This window comes from Muscardinus avellanarius (assembly GCF_963383645.1).
Source record: "Muscardinus avellanarius genome assembly, chromosome: 22".
NCBI lineage: Eukaryota > Metazoa > Chordata > Mammalia > Rodentia > Gliridae > Muscardinus > Muscardinus avellanarius.
In genome coordinates, this window is record NC_137808.1 from 90,921 (window position 1) to 116,362 (window position 25,442).

Here is a 25,442-nt window from a genome sequence, read left to right on the forward strand (position 1 = left end):
TCTTCGCCCTGGACCAGCCACGGGTGCCCTAGAATTTCAGCAGCTGTCTGCCTCTGGGCTGGGTCTACCGTTAGCAGCTGCCTGATGATATCCTGAGCCTCGGGGGAAAGGTGAGTGGGCTCCTTGTATTGTCCCCGCACGACCTGCTCTCTCATCTCCTTAAAGCTGGTACTTTGGAAGGGGAGAGTCTCAGTTAAAATAAAGTGGAGGAGGATCCCCAGGCCCCAGATGTCCACCTCGGGGCCGTACGGCTGCTGCTCGTACATCTCAGGAGCGCAGAATGGGAGAGTGCCACAAAACGCTGTCAGCTGCTGCCCAGACGTGATTTTGCGGCTCAGCCCAAAATCAATGAGCTTCACGTTCCCCTCCCAGTCCAGCAGGATGTTGCTTGGCTTCAGGTCCCTGTGGACGATGCCTTCTTGATGGCAATAGCGCACCGCCCACAGGATCTGCCTAAACAGCCTCCGGGCCTCCTCCTCCCCCAGGCCAATGGGCAGCTGGCCCCCGCTCACGAACTCCATGATGATAAAGAGTGAGTTCGGTGTCTCCACAATCTCAAAGAGCTGGACCACATGTTGATGTTCCGCCGTCCTCATGATCTCTACCTCCGGCATGTAGGGGAGCCCATGCCTTGATTTGTCTATCACTTTTATCGCCACCTCCGTCCCAGTGAGGATATGGCGGGCCAGGTGGATGCTGCCAAAGTTGCCCCTGCCGTTTTCCCTCATGATGGTATACTGGCCCTTGAGGTCCTCCTCCCAGGGATTATCGGTGGAGATGCCTGGACTCGCCTCCCTCCCTTCGTCCTTACCAGCCATAGTAAAGACAAAGACAAAGCCCGAAATCCAAAGTCCTGAGCCAAAATTCAATCCTAAAATCAAAAGTCCAAAGTCCAAAGTCAAAGAGAAGCCAAATCCAAATCCAACAGGCACCAAGACGCAGTCCTACAGGTCACCACACACGAGCTCCCTGTACTCAACGGACAAATGCCCAGCAACGGCCAGGCCCTTATATAGCCCATGCCTGACGCCTCATAGAGGCTCTTTGTGATGTCACAGCTAGCATGGGCCAATCAGGGCAAGGCACGGCCTGCTGGGGCTGTCTTACCTTTCGCCTCCAAGACCTTTCCCTTTTTAATATGGACTGGAAATTGGAGTCTTTTCTACAGTAGTCTCATAAATCTTGTAGAAAACAAAAGTCACACTAACTTTTCTGTCATGAAATTCCTTTATCAGAGCTCTTTCTGTCTTCACCCAGCTCTGAGTTCCTATCTAACGTCCAGATATTCCACCTGAAGGACTTCCCTCACTCAGGACAGGTCTAGTGACCAACTCCCTCGGCTCTTGCTTATCTGCTGCTGTGGTTTAAGCGTGTGTGTCCCCGGCATTCCAGTTGAGGACTCAAACCCGTGCACCAGTGTTGAGAGGGGCCTTCAGGAGGGGTTAGGCTATGAAGCTCCATTTCCAGGACAGGAGGTGTACGTTTAGAAAAGAGTGAGCGTGTACAAGGCCCTGGGCTGAACCCCAGGACCACACACATACACACACACACACACACACACACACACACACACACACACACAGGCACACACACATTTATTAAACTGGCATGGTGACACAAATCTGTGATCCAAGCTAGTCAGGAGGTTGTAAGTTTGAGACTCATTGGTAGGATGGGTAGAATCCCAATTAGTGCAAAAAAGGAAAAAGAAAAAAGAAAGGAAAAGAAAGGGCTTGATGTAGTGAGTTCAAGCCACCCACCGTCTCCAATGTGGAATGTCCTTGGCCTTACCTCTGGAGCTTCAAGAAAACGACTTGTTTTTTAATCAGTTACCAGCCTACGGTATTTTGTTAGAGCAGCATGAAAGAACCAGGCATCTGGACAACTCCATTCCGCCTTGTCTGGGAAAAACACTGTTGCCGGCCAAAGGATTCATCACTTTAAATATATCGACCTATTGCCTCCTGGGTTTTAGGTTCTCTCATGAGAAATAGGATGAGGACATTATGGGATGCTCATTATCACCACTCCTTTTCATCTTAGTACTTGAAATTCTAGCCAGAGCTATAAGGCAAGAGAAGGAAATTAAAGAAATACAAGTATAGAAAGAAGTGAAATTACTTCTGTTTGCAGATGACATGATTCTATACTGAGAATGAATAAATATATACTATTAAAATATATATTTACTATATTATTATGATATAAATAATAATGTATTATATCTTATGGTCATTATATACAATATAACATATGCTACATTATATATAGTATATAATATATATTTGTTATGAATATATAACACAAATCTTTCACCAGAAGACATCTAGAGCTGATAAATGCAGCAAGCAGCCAGATAGTAAATCAACTTTAAAAAGTCAATAGTTTTTCTATGCCACAGCCACCAATACACTGAAAAAGAAATCTGGAAAATAATTTAATTCCAAATTGCCTTGAAAAGGAAAATACTGTGGAATAAAAGATCAAGGAGGAAAAAGACCTGTACAGTGAAAACCACGGAACACCAGAGAAGGAAACTGAAGAAGACCTTAGACGATGGATAGACCTTCCACGTTCTTGGGTAGGTAGAATAAATACTGTCAAAATGACCTTACAGATTCAAAAGCCACATACAGATTCGATGGCATTCCTGTCAAAATACCAATGGCATTCTGCACAGAGCTAGAGAAAACAGTTCTAAAGTTCCTATGGAAGAACAAAAGCCTTGGAACAGGCAAAGCAACTCTGAACAAAAGAATCATGCTGGGGCCATCGCAATACCTAATTTTTAATCATACTACAGAGCTGCAGGAATAATGATATTGGCATGAAAACGAACATGCAGACCAGAGGAGCAGAAGAGAAGACACAGAGATGAATCCACACACTTAGAGCCAGTTGATTCTTGACACAGGTGCCCAAAACCTGTGCTAGAGACAGGACAGCCTTTTCAACATATGATGCTGGGGACACTGGATGTCCAGAGAGAAAGGAATAAAATTAGATTCCATCTCTTACCCCACACAAAAATCTAGATGGGTCAAAGACCTAGAAATCTAGAAATTAGATCAGAAACTTTGCAATTACTAGAAGAAAACATAGGGCTAACTCTTCAATATATTTTCGCACTGGTAGAGACTCCTTCAAGAAAATCCTCACATTTAAAAACTCTTGGATGCAGCCGGGCGTGGTGGCGCACGCTTGTAATCCCCGCGCTTGGGAGGCGGAGACAGGAGGATCGCGCAGGTTCGAAGCCAGCCGCGCTGGCGTAAGAGACCCTGTTTCAAAAATATAAAATAGGTCTGGGAGTGTAGCCCGGAAGGAGGGCTTCCAGGAACCCCAGTACCACCAAAAAAAAAATAAATAAAATAAAAAATAAAATAAAAACTCTTGGATGCAAAGGAAACAAGAGTCTGAAGAGAACCTACAGGATGGGAGACAATATCAGCTATTTCTCTAACAGAAGACTACAAAAAACTCAAAATACTTAAAGCCAAACACACACACACACACACACACACACACACACACACACACACACTCCAAATGGTACATTGAAATAATAAACACCTCTCACCAGGGTGTGCTGGCACACACTTGTAATCCCATTACTTGGGAGGTGAGACAGGAGGATCACAGGTTCGAGGATAGCCTCAGCTACTTATTGAGGCCCTCTGCAACTTAGTGAGACCCTGTTTAAAAAAAAATAGGGTTTAGGGTGTAGCTAAAATATAGAAGGCCCCTGGGTTCAAGCCCTAGTTTCACAATAAATAAATAAGCAAGTAAACAAATAAATAAATATGATCATACATGCTGGTGAGGATGCGGGGAAATAGAAACTCTTTTACACTGTTGGTGAGATTTTAAATTAGTACATCTATGGGGATCAGTATGAAAGTTTTTCAAAAGACTAGGAGTGGAACCACCATATAACCCACCTATAGCAATCCTTGGTATCTTTCCCAATGAATTCCAAGTTAGAATATTTTAGTTGCTGGGCGTGGTGGCGCACGCTTGTAATCTCCGCGCTTGGGAGGCGGAGACAGGAGGATCGCGCAGGTTCGAAGCCAGCCGTGCTGGCGTAAGAGACCCTGTTTCAAAAATATAAAATAGGTCTGGGAGTGTAGCCCGGAGGAAGGAGTGCTTCCAGGAACCCCAGTACCACCAAAAAAAAAAAAAAAGAATATTATAGTAATATATGCGTATCCACATGCATGACAGTCCAACTCACAATAGCCATCTTAGGGAACCAACCTAGGTGTCCCTCCACAGATGAATGTATAAAGAAAATGTGTGGTATCTGCACAGAGTGAAAGTTTACTCAGCTATGAGGATGAAAAAATTATGTCCTTTGCAGAAAGATGGATGTAAAGACTAGTCTACAGTCTATTTTGCTAAGTGAGATTAGCCAGTCTAAAAAAGTCAAGAGTTGTATGTTTCTCTCATGTGTGGATGAGAGTAAGTAGTGTTTCTTTCCTCCCTCACGTCCTTCCTTCTTTCTTGAAGTATTGGGGATTGAACCCCGGGACATTCTACCTCCAAGCGACACCTCCATCCCGACTTTTTTATTCTTTATTTTTCTCTTTTTGCAGTACTGGGAATGGAACCTCACTAAGTAGTTGGGGCTGTCTGCGAACCCAGATCCTCCTGTCTCAGCCTCTCAAATGCTGGGATCATTTTAAACCGGGGTCTCACTAGTTTACAGAGGGCCTCAGTAAGTAGCCGAGGCTGGTTGGGAACCTGGGATCCTTCTGTTTCAGCCTCCCAAGTACTGGGATTACTAACTACCCTGCCCACCACTGTAATGCCCTGGCCAGGACTACAAGTCCCAGGATGCCCCGCGGCGCGTTGCCTGCTGGGAGCGCCTCCCACGATGCCTTGCGGCGTGGGGAGCAGGCCTGAAAGCTGCTGGAGGGTCGCCCCTGTCGCAGCCACTATGCCCATGAAGGGCCGCTTCCCCATCCGCCGCACCCTGCAGTACCTCCGCCAGGGCACCGTGGTGTTCAAGGACTCGGTGAAGGTCATGACGGTGAATTACAACACGCACGGGGAGCGGGGCGAGGGCGCCAGGTCAGTGGGCCGCCGGCCGCCATCCCTCCCTCCCGCCCGCCCGCGCGGAGTCCGCGCGGACCTCGCGCCGCCCAGACCACGAGGCCCTAGGGAGGACGCCGTCTCGCCCCTGCCCCGCGGGTGGCCGTGCTGGAGCCTGGCCTGGGCCTCCGTGGCTGGAGCAGGGCGGGGGTCGCCATCGGCTGCTGAGGTCCCGGCCTGCACCTGGGAAGCGTGGTCCAGATAGGGCCGGTTGCGGCTCGGGGCGGGAGGGTCTGCAGGGGCCGGGGTGCTGCATTCTATAGATGTCTATACGCCTGTATATCTGCATAATATACACACACATACATGCTGGAATTCTACATGGCTATATACCTATTCATCTATGCATACACACATACATGCTGGAATTCTATACATGTCTATATACGTATATATCCATGCATATATACACACACATATGCTGGAATTCTATGTCCATATACTTATATCATACACACACACACACACACACACACACACACGCTAGAATTCTGTCCATATACCTATATATCTACACATATATACACACATACATGCTGGAATTCTACATGTCTATATACCTATATATCTATGCGTGTGTGTGTGTGTGCGCACATATGCTGGAATTCCATGTTCATATACCTATAAATCTGTGTATGTATATATACACACATACATACGTCTGTGTGTGTGTGTATATATATATATATATACACACATACATGCTAGAATTCTGTCCATATACCTATATACACACATACATATGTTTATATGCAGATATATACATATGCTGGAATTCTATTTATGTACCTATATATCTGCATATACACACATACATACATGTGTCTGCATATATATACACATACATGCTGGAATTTTGTCTATGTACCTATATATTTGTGCATATATTTATGTGTACATACATGAACACACACATGTATTTTTTCTTTTCTTGCAGTACTGGAGATTGAACCCAGTAGCATTTTACCTCTGAGCTACACCCCCAGCCCCTTGTTTTATTCTTCACTTTGAATCAGGGTCTCACTAAGTTGCAGAGGACCTCACTAAGTTGCTAAATGTGGCCATGAACCAGAGATCCTCCTGTCTCAGCCTCCCATGTACTGGGATTACAAGCATGTGCCGCTATTCCTGGCTTGGAATTCTATATTTATTTATTTATTTATTTATTTTTTTTGGTGGTACTGGGGTTCCTGGAAGCCCTTCTAACTCCGGGCTACACTCCCAGACCTATTTTTACATTTTCATTTTTGGAAACAGGGTCTCCTAAGCCAGCGCGCGCGGCTGGCTTCGAACCTGCGCGATCCTCCTGTCTCCGCCTCCCAAGCGCGGGGATTACAAGCGTGCGCCACCACGCCCGGCGGAATTCTATATTTAATAGCAATCTTTTTTTCCATAATCTATCAAATAGGCCTCTGCCTGCTTTATATTTGCATTCTGAATTTGTGTGTGTTGTGTATGGGGTACTGAGGATTGAACCAAGAGGCATTCTACTTCTGAGCTATACCCTTAGCCTTATTTTTAAATTTTTGTTTATTTTATTATTTATTCATTGTGGTCATGGGGATGGAATACATGCTATCTCTGGGCTACACTTCCAGACCTATTTTATATTTTATTTGGAAACAGGGTCTTACTAGGTTGATGAGTCTCACTACTTGCTGCGGCTCTCTTTGAACCTATGATCCTCCTGTCTCAGCCTCCCGAGTACTGGGATTACAAGCGTGCACTACCACGCCTGGCTTCTATTTTTATTTTTTGTAGTACTGGGGATTGAACCCAGGGGCATTTCTGTTTTTATTTCTTATTTTGAAACAGGGTCTCACTAAATTACAGGGTGCCTCACTAAGTAGCTGAGGCTAGCTAGAAACCTGCAATCCTCCTATCTCAGCCTCCTAAGTATTGGAATTCCAAGTGTGTGCCACCACATCTGGCAATATTCAGTATTTAAATTAGTATGTCTTTGTAATCATCATACCCAGGTTAGCCAAATAGGTGTTGTGATTGATGTTCCCTTTTTGTGAATCCTGTTTCCCTTTAGTGAATTCTGCCTAGTGGTGGAAGTGTCCTCAAAAGGTCCAGATTCTTTCCGTTGTTTCATCTTTGTGATCTTAGGAGCTCCAGTCTAGCTCCAGTGTGGCTATAATCCCAGTAATTGGGAAGCTGAGACAGGAGAGTTGCAGGTTCAAGGCAGCCTCTGCAATTTACTGAGATCCCTTTAAAAAAAAAATAAATAAAAATAAATAAATGTGTTCAGGGTGTACCTTGAGGATGGAATGCCCCTGGATTCAATCCGTAGTATCATAAAAAAAAAGACTCCAGGACTGGGCAGGGGGAGGTGAGGGGAAGGAATTATGGCCTGGCAGATGAGCAGAGCCTGCTGCAGGACCAGGGAGGAGGCCATGGCCATGGCCTTCTCCTCCCCTCCCTGGTCCTGCCATTGCTCTCCAGCAGCTGGACCATAACAGCCACAGGGGAGAGCAGTCCTTACAGTCCAGGGTGGGGAGGGGTTTAGATTTGTGCTTGGACACATGCACTTGTGTCTCTTTTTCCCTGTGGTGTTGGGATGGAACCCAGCTCCTCTACCACAGAGCCTCGCCCACCCCTGTGGTGATTATTTAGTCCCCTTCCAGTGGGCATTTAAATTGTTTCTAAAAGGCCTGGGAAGGTGGTGTGTGCCTGTAATCCCAGTATTTAGGAGACTGAGGCAGGAGAAAACCAGTGCAAAGTCAGCCTCAGTTTCACAATTAAATTAAGACCCTGTTTTACAATTAAAAAAAAGGAGGGAGAATGCTCCCCCATTCAATCCCTAGTCAGATACACACGCAGAATGTTTCTTCTTTGCTGTTACAGATGCTTCAGTAAAACTCACATGTGTCCATCCATTCGGGTGTGGAAGTCTGTAAAAGCAGATGTGAAAACATTGAGTAATCTGGCTGGTTTTGTTTTTTACTGGAGATTGAACTTGGGGGAGTTCTACCTGTCTACATACCCAGCGTTTTTATCTTCTTTTTTGTGTGTGGTACTAGGGATTAAACTCGGGCCTTTTACCTCTGAGCTACTTCTTTTTTAATTAAAAAAAAAATTTAACAACCTAATAGGTGAAGGAATTACTTTAATTTCCATGACCTTAGTGGGATGATCTTGAGAATGTCTTCATAGGGTGTTGAACCATTTTGATTTCCTATGAACCAACCAGTACTGACCTTTGCCTGAACCACCGTGCCTGGTTTAGGGTTCGCATTTCTTTTTTCTTAAGTGAATAACCAAGAGCCGTGACTCAGCAAGGAGCGCATCAGTGGGGGCCCCTCCTGCTGCTCTTCTTCAGCATTTGGGGACAGGGTCCTGAGAGCCTGAAGCAAGCTGTGGATATCTCTCTAGAAAAGCATATATACATGTACACAAAACTTATTTATTTTTTTTTGGTGGTACTGGGGATTGAACCCAGAGGAAGGCTACCTCCAAGCTATGCCCCCAGCCCTATTTTTTATTCTTTATTTGAAACAGGGTCTCACTGAGTTGTGTAGGGCCAAAGTAGCTGAGGCTGGCCACGAACCTGCGATCCCAAGCGTGTACCACCATGCCTGGCTGTGTGCACAGAATTTTAGGGGAAAATCTGTTTTTGTTTTCCAGGAAATTTGTATTTTTCAACATACCTCAAATCCAGTACAAGAACCCCTGGGTACAGATCATGATGTTTAAGAACATGACTCCATCGCCCTTTCTGCGCTTCTACCTAGGTGAGCGAGGCCGGTTCCTGTGGCCACCGACCTGACATCTCCCCTCTTCCCTCCCTCCCTCCTCTCCTGCTCTTCCGAGGACCTGTTCCATCTCTTTGGGATTCTAACTGTCATTATAGAGGTCTTTCCCTCCTTGGTTAGATTTATTTATTCCTAAGTGCTTAATTGCTTTTAGAGACTATTGTGAACAGAATTGTTTTCCAGCTTTCTTTTGCAGTAGAGTCATGGTTGGCATACAGAAAAGCTAATGAGTTTTGTAAGTTGAACTCATATCTGCTACTTTCCTGGGTTTATTCCTCAGCTCTCAAAAGGTTGGGTGTTATTGTGTAGAAGAGGGTGGTGTGTAGGGAGGGTAGACTGAGCAGCGGTGGGTGGGCAGAACGCAGAGAAGGGTAGAGGAGGAAGGGCGGGGGAGTAGAGTGTCCAGCATCATGGAGGAGGTTACAGTGGAGAGGATCCTAGAGGGTGAGAGAGGAACATAGTGCAGAGAAGTGTAAATAGGAGTGTGAGTGGGAGGTGGGCGGAGGAGGGAGGCAGCGAATCTTTTTTGTCGAGGTGGCGCTAGGGATTGAACCCCAGGGGGTTCCACCTCTGAGCTGCACCCGCAGGCCAATTTGACAGAACCCAGGGGCATTCTACCTCCAGGCTACACCCTAGCCCTATTTTTTTATTCCTTATTTTAAAACAGGGTCTGAAGCCAGGCGTGGTGGCGCACGCTTGTAATCCCAGCATTCAGGAGGCTGAGCCCTGAGGGTCATGGTTCGCAGACAGCCTCAGCTACTTAGTGAAGCCTTCTGCAACTCAGTGAGACCCTGTTTCAAAATAAAGAATAAAAAAATAGGGCAGGGGGTGTAGCTTGGAGGTCAAATGCCCCTGGGTTCCATCCCCAGACCCGCAAAAATAAAATAAAATAAAACAAAACAGGGTCTGAGTTGCAGAGGCCTCACTACGTAGCTGAGGCTATGAACCACAATCCTCCTGTCTCAACCTCCTGAATGCTGGGATTACAAATGTGTGCCACCACACCCAGTGTTTTTTATCTTTTTTTTTGAAACAGGGTCTTGCAAAGTTGCTGAGGGTGGCCTCCCAAGCAGTAGGATTACAGGTGTGCACCACCATGCCTGGCATGGCAGTCTTAGAAGGAAATTGTTAACGAACATCTATGGGGCTTCTTGACCTGTTGTTTTCTGGGTTTCCGTCTTCTTGCCTACCTGCCCTGCCTCCTGTCTACCCTTCCTCTCCTCTCCTGCCTTAGCTGAGCCTCCTGCACCTAGACTTGCACCCACAGGTGAGCTCCGCGCTGCCTCGGTGAGGGGCGGCTCTCTGCTCACTCACCTGCAAGTCTCGGCGGCTGCTCCCTGCCCACCTCTGCAGAGCCCAGGTGGCCATGGTGCTGGCGGGGACCTGAGCCTCGGGGACCAGCTGTGGTGTCTTCAGTTACTTCCTGTGAGCGTCTCTCTATTACACACTAAGAGTGAAAACACATGTTGTGAAACTGGCCAAGGCTGGGAAGTCGGGGGCAGGACACATCTGTCTACAGATGCGTGGCCTCCGGAGCAGCACCTGGCACAAGGATGCCCGCACTGCAGATAGCCTCTGTCCACTCTGCACCAGATCACAAGAGTGGCAGCTAGCCAGGGCGCAGTTACTTAAGACAGTGTGGCATCTTGGAAAAGGTGTGGGTTTCACACACCGGCAGCGGAGAGTGGAGGGAGCCTGACTAACCCTGTCTTCACTGTCCCACGGAGCTCGGAGGGCCACAGTGTGGCCGGGCGCTGATAGTCCAGGGCAAGGCCTCGCGGCCGCCTGGGAGCTGAGTGGAAGCAGCCACCGGGAGCATTGCGCCAGGCCTCCCCATCAGCTTGCTCACGGGCCACGGCCCAGTTGCCCGCCCTGCGAGACTCAGTGTGGGCCTAGTGGTCCCCGCGTGAGGGCGCCCCAGGGCACGGAGGCGCCACAGAGTGTCCAGCTTCTGGGCCCTTGCTGCTCTGCCATGTGCTAGGGTGTGCATGCTATGGCTTCCCAACACAAGGGGGCGCCCATCACGGCCAGAGCTACCTCAAGGCTGCTGCCATAGCCCAGGGTCAGGGTGCCGCCCCTCACAGGCAGCCAAGAAGCCATGGCGGGCCCATGCAAATGACAGCACCCCTGGACGTCTGTGCCCACCTCACCTAGCCACTTGGTAAGGGGCTAAGTTTCCCTCAAAGAGGTGACTAGCAGACAGCTCTGCGCCGGGCACTGCAGGCGCACAGCTGCCTGGCCTTGGTCAGCCCAGGAACTGCAGGCCCACACCTGCCTGGCCTTGGTCAGCCCAGGCACCGTAGGCCCACACCTGCCGGGCCTTGGTCAGCCCAGGCACTGTAGGTGCACAGCTGCCTGGCCTTGGTCAGCCTGGGCACCGCAGGTGCATACCTGCCCGGCCTTGATCTGCCCTGGAACTACAGGCACACAGCTGCCTGGCCTTGGTCAGCCCGGGCACTGCGGGCCCACACCTGCCCGGCCTTGGTCAGCCTGGGCACTGCGGGCCCACGCCTGCGCGGCCTTGGTCAGCCTGGGAATCACAGGTGCACACCTGCCCGGCCTTGGTCTGCCTGGGCACCACAGGCGCACAGCTGTTCTTCCTCCTCACGCTCTCTTCCTCCCACACCACCGGAACCTGTGGCCTCGCGCATCCTCGATGGGCTCCTGCTGCGGAGCCACCGCGGCCTCCCGTGAGGAGGTGGCCTGTGAGCCCCTCTCCGCTGCCCCCTGGGGCTCACGTCTGTGATCTCCTGGTGTGGGAGCACGGGTGGTACCTGATGGGTGCTTCAAGCTTGCTTTTGCTCTTGTTAGTACGGTGTTGTCTTCCTCGGTTTTTTTTCTCTTCTTCCTCTGCTCATGTCTAACAAAACAAGGAAACATCATTGTGGGTCATGGCGTAGCACATCCCAGCCTTTGGGCTGGGAGGAGCGCTGTGCGTGCTCAGCTTCTCTTTCCAGATTCTGGGGAACAGGTCCTGGTGGACATGGAGACCAAGAGCAATAAGGAGATCGTGGAGCACATCAGGAAAATCCTGGGGAAGAGCGAGTAAGTGGCTCTGCTGGAGCCAGAGAGGAGCCCAGCGGTGCAGGGAAAGGAGGGTGTGGAAAGGGGCGGCCATCGTGTGGGCTGTCCCATGAGCCTCACTCTCTCAGGTGTAAAGACGCCCACAGCCCTGGCTTTACTCCTTACGAGTGACCAGGGGTCTGGGATGGGGACGGGGACAGAAGGGTCGCCACCTCATTACTTTTTGTGATGAAGAGACCGGGAGGAGAGCCGCCAGGCTGCCGTGCGGGCCGGGTGCGGTCACCTGATCCTGCCACGTCCACCATGTCTGTGCTTTGCCGCAGGGAGACCCTCCAGAAGGAGGAGCAGGTCAAGCAGCAGCTCTCACACCCGGCCAACTTCGGCCCGCGGAAGTACTGCCTGCGAGAGTGCATGTGCGAGGTGGAGGGGCAGGTGCCCTGCCCGGGCGTGGTGCCCCTGCCCAAGGAGATGACTGGGAAGTACCGCGCTGCCCTGCGCGCCGCCGCCGCCGCTGCCCAGGACTGAGCCCCGAGTCAGGCCCCAGGAGGTTTCCCTGAAGCCACCACTTGCTCTTGCTGCGCCTGCCTCTGCCTGGGGTGGCAGAGACCCACCTCCTCCCGAGGTTCTCTCCCCAGGCGCCAGTGTCCTTTAGCTCGGCTGGCTTTTGGGAAACCCAGCCAAGGACATGGATGTCCTGGGGGTGAGGCAGAGGCTCGCTGGGCTCAGCAGGCTGGTCCCTTCTGCAGTGGGCGGAGGTGCTGGCGCCATCACGTCAGAAGCCTGTGACTGTGGCCCTTCTCCTTTGCTGCTGTTCCTGGCTCACGACACTTGGCACCGGGCCTGTGGCTCCACCGGTGGCGGGCAGGCGTCCTAGAAGGCCAGTGGCTGGCTCCTCAGCCCTCCTTGCTGCTGCCCGCCCGGCCCCACCCAGCCAGTGGCAGGCTGGCTGGCTGGTGGCCTTTCTACTTCCGTGGAGCGTTCCTTGAGGCCTTTATCCTGCCCTTTGGAAGATCTTTGCAACCAGTGAGATAGCCAGCCTCGCGGGAACCTCCTTCCAGGGCCCAAAGAAGCCGGAGCCGCAACCCTGAGCTTTCTGGAGATCTCTGGTGGGAGTTCAAGCTGGAGCCCAGCTGGGCTCGTGGTGCTTCACGGCAGCGTCACCTGGCTGCTATGCCCCTGTAGACCCGTCTTCCTGTTTTCCACAGCGACAAGGTGGGCTTCAAACATAAGCAGGAGAAAACCAGTAAAGATGGCTCTATGGAGCTGCTTGACCCACACTTTACCAGGTGCCTTTCCTCTTGCTCTTCACTCGCGCTGAAGGGCACGTTGTCACCCAGAACACCCAGCTCTGCTCACACCCACAAACATCTGTGTGACACCCAGCCAGGGGCTGCCGCACTGTTCCAGTATGTTATTTAGCAGCTTGGCAGACATCGTCCCTGGCCGAGGTGCCACCTGTCAGCTGGTGTGAAGGTGGAGGTGGCTGACCTCGTCCACAGCCGTCCAGGAGACCGCCCTGGGCCGGTGCTGTTGTATCGTGAGGAGAAATGACAAGCAGGTGCACGTTAGTCTTTAATACACTTTAATAGTAGAAACCTCATGTAGGTAGTAGTATTAAGCCACAACAGTAATGCCACAATGAAACAGCATTTAATAAAATGCATAAAGCTAACCCATGCACTGCAACACTCTACAGACACAACAATGTAGATTCCTCAGGACTGAGACATTGATTAGATATAAAATTCTGTTTAAAAAAAAACATGCTATTTTTTAAGTGCCATCACCTAACAAACCTGATTTCACATGGGGAGGAGAGCTGTGCAGAGCTACAGCCTTCAACAGGTTTTAAACCTGGAATTAGAAAGTAATGGCATAAACGACATAGTCTTTACTATGAAGGGCAGAGGTTACAGAAACGGTCCCCGGAAAATCAAACACCCAAATTTGCCTTTCATAGAAGTCCTTTTAAAAGGGCTGGTAATGCCAGCTGTATTTTAACAGACATCCAAACTACAGGTAAAAACTACAATTGATACTATGAAAAAATGTGCAGCTTTTCAATTATAAAACTAGGTGAACACTGTTTTACAAGGTAATTGGGAGGACAGAGACTAGAAAAATATTCCAGCACTTGAGTTGTACGTGGCAGCAGCATTTGAACTCACAAATGCTATGGTCAGTAAAATAACTGATTTTACTCTCCTAATGAAAACCCACCTTTCAGCAGAAAGTCTACTACCAAGTGTTATCCCAGCATTCAGCTTTAACACACTCAGTGGGTAAATGTTGAGCGTTTTCTGTTTCTGTTAAAGACACCAATATTATTGGCCTCTCATCAAAGTACAGCTGTGTATAAAAAAAACCTGCCATTCCCCCAAAGATACTTTTTAAGCTCACGGTTTAGTTACTCTTAGACTGCTAAGACAGCCCCAAAAGGAAATGTAAAGATTCGCTTAGAGCCTGTCAAGCTTCCCTTGTGTTTGAAGTGGAAAGCCCCTTTCCATGGTGTGATTGTCTTAACAGGCAATGACACGGGCAAAGTCTAGGGATGGGTGAGGCCCGTGGCCGTGGCCGCAGACATTTACTTGATCGACGCAGGGAAGCCGAGCGCTAAAGACCCACAAAAGGCACTGAATACTCTCTCTCGTGTCTATCAAACAGCAACCGCTTACTTCAAAAGCAAAGAGCAACTTGTGGTCACCGGTCGGTGACTTTCCTCACCAGCTCAGGCACCCAGGGGCTGGCAAGGGCAGCTCCTGCCTCAACCTACAGCCCCGTCGCGAGGGAAGTGCACCAGGAGGCCAAACGAGGAAACGGCGTCTGTGGCTGTAAGGGTGAATGTTCCTATTAGAATGCAGTTTTTATCTGAAAAACCTAATAGTGAATTGCATTCGCGTGCTTGGAGTCACGTGTGCCTGCAGCTGAGAAGCCACGAGGCTGGCCAGCAGTCAGGACCACATTTAAGAGGCCAGCCCAGCCATTTCTTTTCAGCCAGTGCTAGGTGGCAAGTAGTCGCAGCACGGTGCCCAGGTCTTGCTGGGAATGCAAACCCGGGAAACCACTGCTGCCTCTGAGTGGGCTGCTGCCAGGGCCCGCCTGCACCCCTGGCCCATGCCCATTGGCCACTCGGAGGGCTCAGGGCATCTGGAGCATCAAGGGCCACCAAGTTCCTCCAGGTAGGCCATAAACGTGTGTAAAAAGTAGGCTACCATTACCACTTAGTTTCGGCATTAGGATAAACTGCCTTCCTGCCCCTTATGTGAAAACAGAGAATACACATCTTCCTGGTCAGGGGCATTGGGATGCACACACCAATTTACATTAGCAACTCTATCATAAACTCTTTAAACAGCAGGAAAGCTGGGATCGATACGTGGCTACATATCTGTATACATATTATACATCTATGTACACATACACATTATATACACTGTACAATGAAGCTATAAACACATGTACATTCATTTAGTCATACAAGCCTATAAATCTGTACACACGCGATGCTGCTGAAGGAACCCACCAGGGCTGGGCACACCAAGTGTACGCTGGTGGGAGGCACACGCACGAGATCCAGAAGCTTGTGTACAAAAGACCCAGACCAACCCTGTCTCCGTTAGGGGTCAGCTTTAAAATTTACATAAAAGTCAAGACATCTACTAAGAGCCACATACTCTAGAGAAGGGGAGCAGCGGGTTGGGGTCTGCTCTGTGGCTGCCACTCCCAGAGCTCCCTGGGAGAGAAGCGCCTCCAGCCGGCCATGCCCTTAGCAGCCTGTACAGAGAGGAACCGACTAACCCCATGCACATCAGGCTGCTTATGCTGTGAACAGCAAACACTTCCAGCCTCACAATGGGGAGCCCACAGCCAGGGGTGCTGGACAGGCGTGAGGGGACTGCTCTGCAGGAAATGCCCCTCAGAACTAGGGCTTTCCCTCAGAATAAAACCACTAGCTCCAGCCAGAGTCCTTCATTCTTGGCTTCTGCCTGACCATCCCGAGCAGCCGTGGGTGCAGACGGCACTCTGCTACTCCACCTGGGAGCCACAGTGTCCACTGTGAGCGCCCTGGCTGGTGTCCCAACTGCCACGTGTAATACTGATGAACTAACAGTGATCCCTCAAGGGCATAACACAATTAACTGAATTAGCCTCAAATACAAAAACCGAAACAAGAATGGCAGGCCCCACCAGTTAGACAGATAACGCAGCTCCCCTAGCACATACCCATATACAGATTGGCAGGACGGTGACAGAGGTCTCGAAATACCTTCCGGGAGGAACCTGGTCTTTTTCTAAAACGTCTCTTCTGTTATGCTGGTATGTAGTGAGCTCCACAAATTTCAATACATATGGACATCTGCACAAGAACCCACTCAACCAGTAAGTGCCACTGTGTGTCTGTCTCACCTCCCAGGGCGGGCGGGCTCACGGCCAAGTTGCTCAGGAACCCAGTGGGCGCGGGCTGCTCTCAATCCCTCAAACGACTAAGGCTGAAAACCCTGTGAAGGCCGGATCTCAGTACTGACTCAAGATCTCCATAAATATTCTTGGCTTTGGGCTGACACCCTAACTCAACTTAATGAGACAAGTGTACCTGCAGGCCAAAACCTGAAACGACTGGGCAGTGTGAATCTCAAGAGGCCATTGCAAAGGAAAGCAAACTGGACCTGGGAAACCAGTGAAGGAGCAAAGCCAGAAAGGGCCCTGCGATCTGCCGCTGCCGGGGAAGAGCTCAGAGGCAGGCCCAGGAGCCGGGTGTGGTGGCGCACACCTGCAGTCCCAGTACTTGAGAGGCTGAGACAGGAGGATCACAGGTGCGGGGACAGTCTCAGCAAGTATGAGACCCTCAGCAACCTAGTGAGACCCTATTTCAAAATTAAAAATAAAATAGGGCTGGGGACATAGCTCAGAGATAGAATGCCCTTGGGTTCTCGTGTGTGTTCTCTCTCTCTCTCTCTCTCTCTCTCTCTCTCTCTCTCTCTCTCACACACACACACACACACACACACACACACACACGCCGTGTTTTCTCCAGTGCTACCTCAGCAGAGATCAGTACTTCCTTATCCAGCCTGAGTCTAACTGGCCTAATGGACACAGGATGCACAGATGCTGCCACCAAGCAGGCTGAGAGTAAGGTCTGTAAGCTCACACCCAAAAAGAGGAAGAGCAGGCAGCTGCTGTATTGGCCGCGCAGATGTACAAGATGTCCTCCACTAAGCCCTTCACCAGCCAGGATGAATCAGACCCACCCTAACTCCACTGTCTTGAACAGCCTTTTTGCCTTTAATTTTAAGATTTGAAACTCTGGGGTTACGAAACTAAAAAATACTTACCAATTGGCAAAATTAATCCTTCTGTCACTTTGTAATGGTTGCCCCATACTCTCCAATGTTTGCTACCCATGCGTCTCCCTACAATGATACAGTTAAGTCCCAGGGGGAACTGCCCATTGGAAGCTGGAGGTCCTGTCTCACTCCATCCACTACAGTGACTTAGGTGAAACGCTGCTCACACCTCAGGCGGAGGCACCCACCCCTTGGCCTGCCCTGCCTGGACGTGGCGACAGGGCGGGGCAGTGTGCTGAGATCTTTTCGGACAGCATCTGCTCAACAGGTTCTACAGCCACATAGTTAACCTACAGGAGGTATTTTCTTAATCTGGACTAATCAAAACACAAAGCACTGGACCCAGACTTCCTCGGGCTACTTTCCTCCAACAGAAAACTGGATTCATATCCACGGAACTTCAAGTTATGCACAACTGCCTTGTGAGTGACTTTTGTTCTTGAAAACTGATCACAATTGGGCATGGTGGTGTATACTTGTAATCCCAGCACTTGGGAGGCCCAGATAGGAGGATCGCAGTTCCCGGCCCTCTGCAATTTAGTGAGACTTTGTTTCAAGATAAAGAATAAAAAATAGAGCTGGGGGGGGGGTGTTGCTCAAAGGCAGAACGCCCCACTTCAATCCCCAGTACCGCAAAAATTAATAGAGCATGGTCACTATAATTTGAGGAGAAAGACTCACTTTGAACATGCAGGCTGCTTTGCAAAAGTGGGCAGTCTGCTTCTCGAAGCCATCATTTAAAATGCCATGGAGGCCTGCCTGTGATCCAAGTACTTGGGAGGCTGAGACAGGAGGATGATAGCTTCTAGCCTTAGCAACTTAGTAAGACTCAGTAACCAACCGAGACTGTTTAAAAATTATAAAATAAAAAAGGGTTGGGGATGTAGCTTAGAGGTAGAACTCCCCGGGATCCAGTCCTCAGTACCACACACACGCAAAAGCCACGGGAACGCTTTGACGGCACACACCTGGGAGAACCAAAGTGCAGTGTGCCAGAACATCCTACGACTTACCGGCAGAGATGGCCAGTCTGCAGACATGGTGAAAACCCGATATTTAAGACCAAGAGAAAGAAACTGTCTCGAAACCCACTCGGCTACACCAGGCCCTGGCCCAAGCAAGCAGCTCTGACCACGGAAACAAGGCCCTTGCTTCACAGGGTGTCAGGAACGGAGGCCCGCCGAAGGGCCCACGCTCCAGAAGGCGCACCCCATGGGACAGCACGCAGCCACTCCAGGTCCTGTCCAGGAAGTCCGCCAAGGATTCGGAGGCTCCAGCTGCCGCAAGAGGTGGAGTCGAGCTGAAGATTTCAATCGGAGGTATCATACAACTCTTGGCAGGTGAATCTGACAAGTTGCAATTTAATTCAGTCAGCAGGAGAGCGCCCCAGGTTCTGGAAATCTGCAGACACCCGGCGCAGGCCAGGGCCACGTGGTCGAGGAACACGACAAGTGCCAGTTCTGTGGCTGGCAAGTTGCTGGTCTGTGTCGCCACCGAATGCACAGCCACACTCCGCCTGGCACGTGATACCACCGCCACGTTTTCATTCGTAGGAATCCAGCTCGACACCACCAATATGTGCATACAGTTAGGAATGGTGACTTCTTTTCTTAAATACAAATGATTGTCTCCTGTACCCAAGTCAGTTTTCACAGAAGCCATTAGCAATCTAGCCAAAGACATGAACAGTTTTGCATTTGCCCTGCCCATATATAAGATGTTAACATAACAAATTTTGATAAGTACTTAGAAAGTGCTAATGTTATTACCCTGGTAATTAGTAGTTATGAATTCCAAGGACAGTTTTTAACATATGTACACACATACTGTTCTCTTCGGTTCTTTTAGTTTTCTTTAATACTAATTTCTGACATTATAAAACTTATTTGTTTTTTGCCCTTTGAGAATTTCTAAATACAAATTGAGTTAAAAGTTTGTTCCAAAATCTGCTTCATCAAAAGGCATTAAAACATTTTTTATGGCGAGAAAAGTAGACCCTACTTGTCTTTTAGTTGCTATGGTCTGGGATTAACAGATAAGAAACCAGGCAGGAAATGGCTAACATACTGGTAATATGTGCACATACCAAAATACCACTACTGTGATTTTCCTTGCGTCTGATGGTCCTGGAGAGTCTTGCTGGCGGCAGGTGTGTGTCAGACACTACAGATTGGCTCCCGTGATCTGGCCGTTGTACTCTGCCGTCTCCATCTTGAGGATGTAGGGGATTATGCTGTCTATTGAAACATTGCCAATGAGACCAGTGAAAAACAGTTCTTCTGTTATGTTGGAGCTCATGAGCCTGAGCGCCGGCAGGCGGACGAGAATCCGGGCCAATCTGGAAGAGGGAGCTCCATTAGAGAGAGGATGCTAGCGGCCGTCTACTTGGCCAGGACTGGCTCCCGGGGCCCTGACTGCATCGCGCAACTCAGCAGGCCCGCCTTCTGCCTCCACACACCAACTGCTCCTCTCCCAGGAATTGATGGTGAGAGGAAAAATCAGAAAAGCGAGTACAAAGGCATATGCACAAATATGTTCTCCCTGGCTCCATGTAAACACAAACATTTTAATTAAAAAAATAGAAAATTTAAACATTTAAAAAAATTTTTTTAATCTGAATGAAAATTTTTTTTGGTGCTTGGTATCAAACCCTGGGGTGTCCTACCTCTGAGCTACAACCCTATTTTATCTTAATTAATTAACTTCTTAATTTATTTTTGTGGTACTGGGGATTGAGCCCAGGGGCATTCTATCTCTGAACTACAGGGCCTCGCTAAGTTGACAATGCCTCACTGAATTGCTGTGGCTGTCCTTGAACTTTTTTTTTTTTTTTTTTCCCCAGTGGTGCTGGGGATGGAACCCAGAGGCTTTCTACCTCCGGGCTATACTCCCAGACCTATTTTATATTTTATTTGGAAACAGGGTCTCACTAAGTTGCTGAGAGCCTCACTAAATAGCTGAGGCTGACTTCGAACCCATGAGATCCTCCTGTGTCAGCCTCCCAAGCGCAGGGATTACAAGCGTGCGCCACCACGTCCGGCTTGTCCTTGAACTTTTCATCCTTCTGTCTCAGCTTCCCCAGTACTGAGATTACAAGCATATGCCACTGTGCCTGGCTCCTGTTTTATTTTGCAAGGATGAAGAGGAACTTGCTAAGTTACTGAGACTGGCCTTCTACCTGTGACCCTGGTGTCTCAGCCTCCGAAGCAGTGATTACAGGTGTGCGCCACCACACTTGCTCATAAGCACGCAAAGGGAGACTGGGGGGCAGTTCCTCAGTGCTCATGGCTGGGCTCTGGGTACTGGGATCTGGAGTGAGCTTTCCTAGTAAAACTTTGCATTGCCCACATTTCCAGGGTCCATCTAACATTAAAAATGAAGCAGTGTGATGTTTTCATCCTGAAGAAACCTGGAGGCCACAGACACTATATTCCAAGTGTCCTATGTGCGCTGGGCCAGGCATGGACACGGACCAGGACAGTACTGCAGTGCTGCAACTTATCCTCGGTGGCCTCCCACCCAGGTCTCTACCTGAACTAGGAGCGGCTCAGGATTTTTGTAGAAACTCTACTTTCCAAGGCCAGAGCTGCTGAATTTAGGTGAGCCACGGGCCTGAGCCTCAGGGGAGCGAGCTGCCTTCACACAGGCAGCTATGTGGATTCTGGGTGTGGCCGGTACTGGACGGTCTCTCTCTACACTCATGAGGAGGTCTTGAGGAGTTCTGGTTGAAAGTGGTTTTGCAAAAGCTGCATGTTGGTGGAGGAGTGCTGAAAGGTGAGGCCCGGACCTCCATCGCTAGAGAACAGCCAGGCGGAAGGGCTGGGCGAGGCCGTGGCTGTGAGAAGCACCAGGCAGGGGAGCCTGGGCTCAGAGCTGCACGAGTCCAAGGCAGAAGCCACAAGCCTGAGGAGGCAGGGCTTTGCTTATTTTGAGGGTGCAGGTTGGGTGGGAAGCAGGAAGTAACTCGAGGGAAAGGTGCTCATCACCCCCAGTTGGTGAGCAGCAGTGACACGAGGCCGATCTGCACACTCTGCTCTTTGGCAGATCTGGACAGCTGTCTTGCTCAAATCGGTGCCAGCAAGGCCAATTTGTATATGCTCTCTGCTGCCCACTGATTAAATATTATCACTGATTACCTTTCACCCAATGGAGGGACCTTCTTCCCATCAGATTACCTGAGGGTAAAATTATCATTTTGTCTAACTCACCAGGCCTCTCTAGAGGTCAGATCCAGTTTCTATCAGCGAAAACATCTGTCAGTGCTCTAGCATACCTCCACACTGCCCACACGGGCAGAACAGCCAAACTGTGTGAGAACTTGGGCCTTCCGCAGAGCACTAGCCCCAGCAGAAACGGCACCAAGCGGACGGGCCGTGCCCGGGCCGCCCACACCAACATGCACCAAGTCAGGTGTGGCCGGGCCAGCTCTGCCAGGCGGCTGCGCACGCACCAGCCACACCCCTCCTGGCCCCAAGCAGGAGCACGTGCCTGTGCGCCTCACCGGTAGGTGTCTTCCAAGTAGGTTTTCTGAACATAGTCCTGCAGCTCCATCTGGGCCTTTTCCTGGAATTTTTCAATCTGGCTCGTGCTCGTCAAACCTGGGTGATCTGAAAACAGAACATTCCCACAATTCCCCTCTGTATATGCAAGCCTCACCTTGCAGCATCCTTATTCTTTTCTTTCTTTTTGCAATACTAGGATTAAACCCCGGGGGTTTTACCATGGAGCCAAATCCCTAGAACTTTTTGAGGCAGGGTCTTGCTAATTTGCTGAGGCCGGCCTCGAACTTGTGATCCTTCTGCCTCAACCTCCCAAGTAGCTGAGATTAAAAGCAGAACCCACCTCTCCTGACTTCACCAGCCTGCCTGCCCGCCCTCCCTCCCTTTCTTTTTTATTGTGGTCCTGGGTATTGAACCCAGGGGCGTTCTACCTCTAAGCTACACCCCCAGCCCCTTGCTAAGCTGAGGGTCTCACTACATTACCGAGATTGTCCTTGAACTTGTGATCCTCCCGCCTCAGCCTCTGAAGAACTGGGATCATCGTAGGCATCCACCACCGCACCTGTCTTAGTATTTCTTTTTACTCAGGCCTCTGACAAATCCCCAACACAACAGGGTGAACCCTAAAGGCTGATCTGCTTGAACACTGTTAGAATGCTGGCTTCGCTTCTGATTGATTCCGATGGTACTCGAGGTGGAACCCAGGGAGCACTCTACCTCCGAGCTACATCCCCAGACCTATTTTATTTTATTTGGAAACAGGGTCTCACTAAGTTGTAGAGGGCCTCACTAAGTTGCTGAAGCCTGTTTTGAACCCATGATCCTCCTGTCTCAGGCTCCCCTTTTGATTTTTGCCAAGACTATAAGATTCCCATGATGGGGCTGAGGTCCTGAATAGACCCCCCCCCCCCCAGCCTCAAAAGCCCCACACACCTGGATTGGTTCTAAACATTTGGCATCATACTCCTCTAGAAAACACTGATTTTAAAACAACATAAAAATTAAAATGACCACTTTCTAGGTTTTTTTTTTTTTTTTTTTTTTTTTTTTTGCGGTACTGGGGGTTGAAACCGGGGCATTCTACCTCAAAGATACACCCCCAGCCCTTTTGTTATTCTTTATTTTGAAACAGATTCTCACTAAGTTGCAAAGGGCCTCACTGAGTACTTGAGGCTGGCCTCAAACCTGTGATCCTCCTGTCCCAGCCTCCCAACGACTGGGCCCACAGGTGTGCGACACCACGCTTGGCTTGTCTAGGTATTTAATTACATAATTTCTCCCACTTTTTATTAGCTGTTTTGTTGACTGTGAGTAGAAGGCTGAAAGGAGAAGGGGGAGGATGAGAGCTCGGCTGTGCCTGGGCCCTGTGGTCCAGGTGAGCGTTCAGCCTGAGGGAACTCTCTAGAGCAAGCTGGAGAAGCCAGTCCGGCGACTCCTGCTCTCCACCCATGTCCCTGCACAGCCACGGCAGCTGCTGCTGCCGCCGCCAGAGACCGTATGTGAGCCTGCCGGGCTGCAGGAGGCCTGGACCATACGCGGACAGGCCCAACACCGGCAGACAGCGTGACGAGAAAGAGCGCAGCATCCCGACGCGGCCCTACTCTGTAGGGGGCAGTCTTGCTTGGCCGATGGCTTAATTAGGACACAGATTAAATCTACTTGGCCTCACAGCGTATTTCTTTAGGGCTGTATTTACATTGTTATTTTCTGGCTGTATTTCTGGCTCAGCTAGCAAAGCAGTTATCATGAGAACGCCTGGTCACGTGCAGTCTGGCAGGGTTCTCTCTACACCTCTGACAACGCGACCGTGTTGGGAAACATCAGTAGACAGTGGAAAAGTGCCGAGTCCCCAGCGCATATCTTACCGGGGCTAAAGAGAACTATAGCTTTAAGGTATGCGTACTCATAGCCATCTATATCCAGCTTCGCCATGCTGTTGCAGAACTCCTGCAGCTTCCAGATGTGCTCCATGACCTGCTTTATCCGGTCGCCGGAAAGTTTATCTAGAAAACATCACAGATCCCCTGAGAAAAACTGGTAAGAACCATAGAGCCTACCTTAACCTCCAGAGTTGGCTGGGATTACAGGTATAGGTCACCAGGTGGAGCTGTCAATGTTTTTTTATCCTTTGAAAGAGGGCTGCTGGCAGAAATTGGGATGTTCTGACCAATAGAGTTCGCATCACTTAACGAACTCCGGAGCCTCAGCCCACGGAGGCGGCAGGGCGACCTGGCTGGCAGCGCACGCCACAGCCGGGGTGACAGAGGCGGACGCTGTGCCAGGCCTCCTCGGGGCTGGGCCGAGGCACGCCCACCCGCACACAGCCAGGCCTACCTTCCTGGATGCTGTTCTGGAGGTGGTTGACGATGGCAGCCAGGATGGTGGAGAGACTCATGACCTGGGCGCACTGGGCCAGGCCCAGGGTGAAGAGCTCGTTCCAGCAGGCCCGCACCAGGCTGGTGTTGCAGTCCTGCCTGGGAACACAGAGAGAAGGCTGAGTGTGGCAGTGAGGCCCCAAATCCCAGCACTCCCCGAACAAGGGGATTTAACAACTGTGTGCAGCATTGTCTACAACCATTCCCACCCAGAAAATGACCAAGCCTGTGGAGTAGTCTCCCAGTGCTTTTAACGAGTGTCCTGCTGATAATTAGCTATTCTCTTAGAAAAGATTCTTTAAGCCAGGTGTAGCGGTGCATGCTTGTAATCCCAGGATTTGGGCCCCTGAAACAGGAGGACTGCAGGTTCGAGACCAGCCTCAGCAACTTAGTGAGGCCCTCAGTAACTTAGTGTGACCCATTTCAAAATTAAAAAATAGAAAGGAATAGGGGTGTAGCTCAGAAGTAGAATGCCCCTGGGTTAAACACACACACACACACACACACACACACACACACACACACACAATTTTTAGACTGAAGGAAGCACTTTTAATAGGGATGGCCAGCCCATCATTCCCCACAGCGTTCTACTGCCTCAGCCCTCTGCTTGCCTGCCCCAGGAGATGGGTGCCTGCCTCAGGTCCTCTGATTACTCCTGAGAGGCTGCAGAGATGGAAGACAAGCGCCGAGTGTGGACTCCAAACCCTGCAACCCGAGGGAGGTGGCAGGCACTGCAGGAGCGGGGAGGCCCAGCCAGGGAGACTTAAGCTCTGCTCTCGGGACTCTCTACTCAAGACAGCATGGCTGGCACAGTGCAAAACAAGCCATCCTCATTCTCAGAAGCTGCCCGAGGTGCTTCCTCCAGCCGCCTCAGGGGCGGCCCCGCAGCCGGAAGGCCATGAGACCCAGGTGCTGGGCGGCCTCCCACACACCCCGCCACACGCCTCCTGCTTCATTATGTTCACACCCTAAACAGGACGGAGGAGGAGCCTGTGAAACCTACGTAAAGCCACCTACCTTCGGTGGCAGCATTATTTTCTGTAGCCTGGGCTCATTCTGTGGAGGAAGTCCCAAATTACTCAAGTAAAAAACAACACATCCAGGATGGTTGGTGCACTACTTTGTAAGCCCACATTACTAATGCCTGGGTTACTGGCAGGACGCCTGGGCCACACCAGCTATGAGGGCAGCAGGTGTAGGCTGCTGTCCTGAGGGTTAACAAGCGCTTGCAGGAGACACTGCCCGTCCGGTTCTCCTGACAACAGACCAGTCCTGGCCCGCCCCTCTTTTTTTCCTGTAATGTTGGGGACAGAATCCAGAGGTGCTCCTTCTCTAAGCTATACC

General features: G+C 50.1%; 2 protein-coding genes across 2 annotated transcripts in view; one reads left to right on the forward strand and one right to left on the reverse strand.

Annotated features, from left to right (window-relative positions):
* Nucleotides 1-4,936: 4,936 nt before the first annotated feature.
* On the forward strand, nucleotides 4,937-12,398 carry MRPS25 (mitochondrial ribosomal protein S25; the record flags this gene model as incomplete). Its single annotated transcript, XM_080718144.1, has 4 exons — nucleotides 4,937-5,070; nucleotides 8,722-8,828; nucleotides 11,807-11,894; nucleotides 12,197-12,398. 4 exons carry the CDS (start codon nucleotides 4,937-4,939, stop codon nucleotides 12,396-12,398), a joined length of 531 nt encoding a protein of 176 aa, XP_080574270.1.
* A 6,986-nt stretch (nucleotides 12,399-19,384) lies between these two features.
* NR2C2 (nuclear receptor subfamily 2 group C member 2) overlaps nucleotides 19,385-25,442 on the reverse strand; it is a gene marked incomplete at both ends in the record, with an annotated part of 43,759 nt that continues 37,701 nt past the window's right edge. Inside the window, 4 exons of the mRNA XM_080718089.1 lie at nucleotides 19,385-19,559; nucleotides 21,723-21,828; nucleotides 23,586-23,723; nucleotides 24,055-24,194. Of these exons, the coding sequence (XP_080574215.1) occupies nucleotides 19,385-19,559; nucleotides 21,723-21,828; nucleotides 23,586-23,723; nucleotides 24,055-24,194 (559 nt within the window). The remainder of the gene's footprint in view (nucleotides 19,560-21,722; nucleotides 21,829-23,585; nucleotides 23,724-24,054; nucleotides 24,195-25,442) is intronic.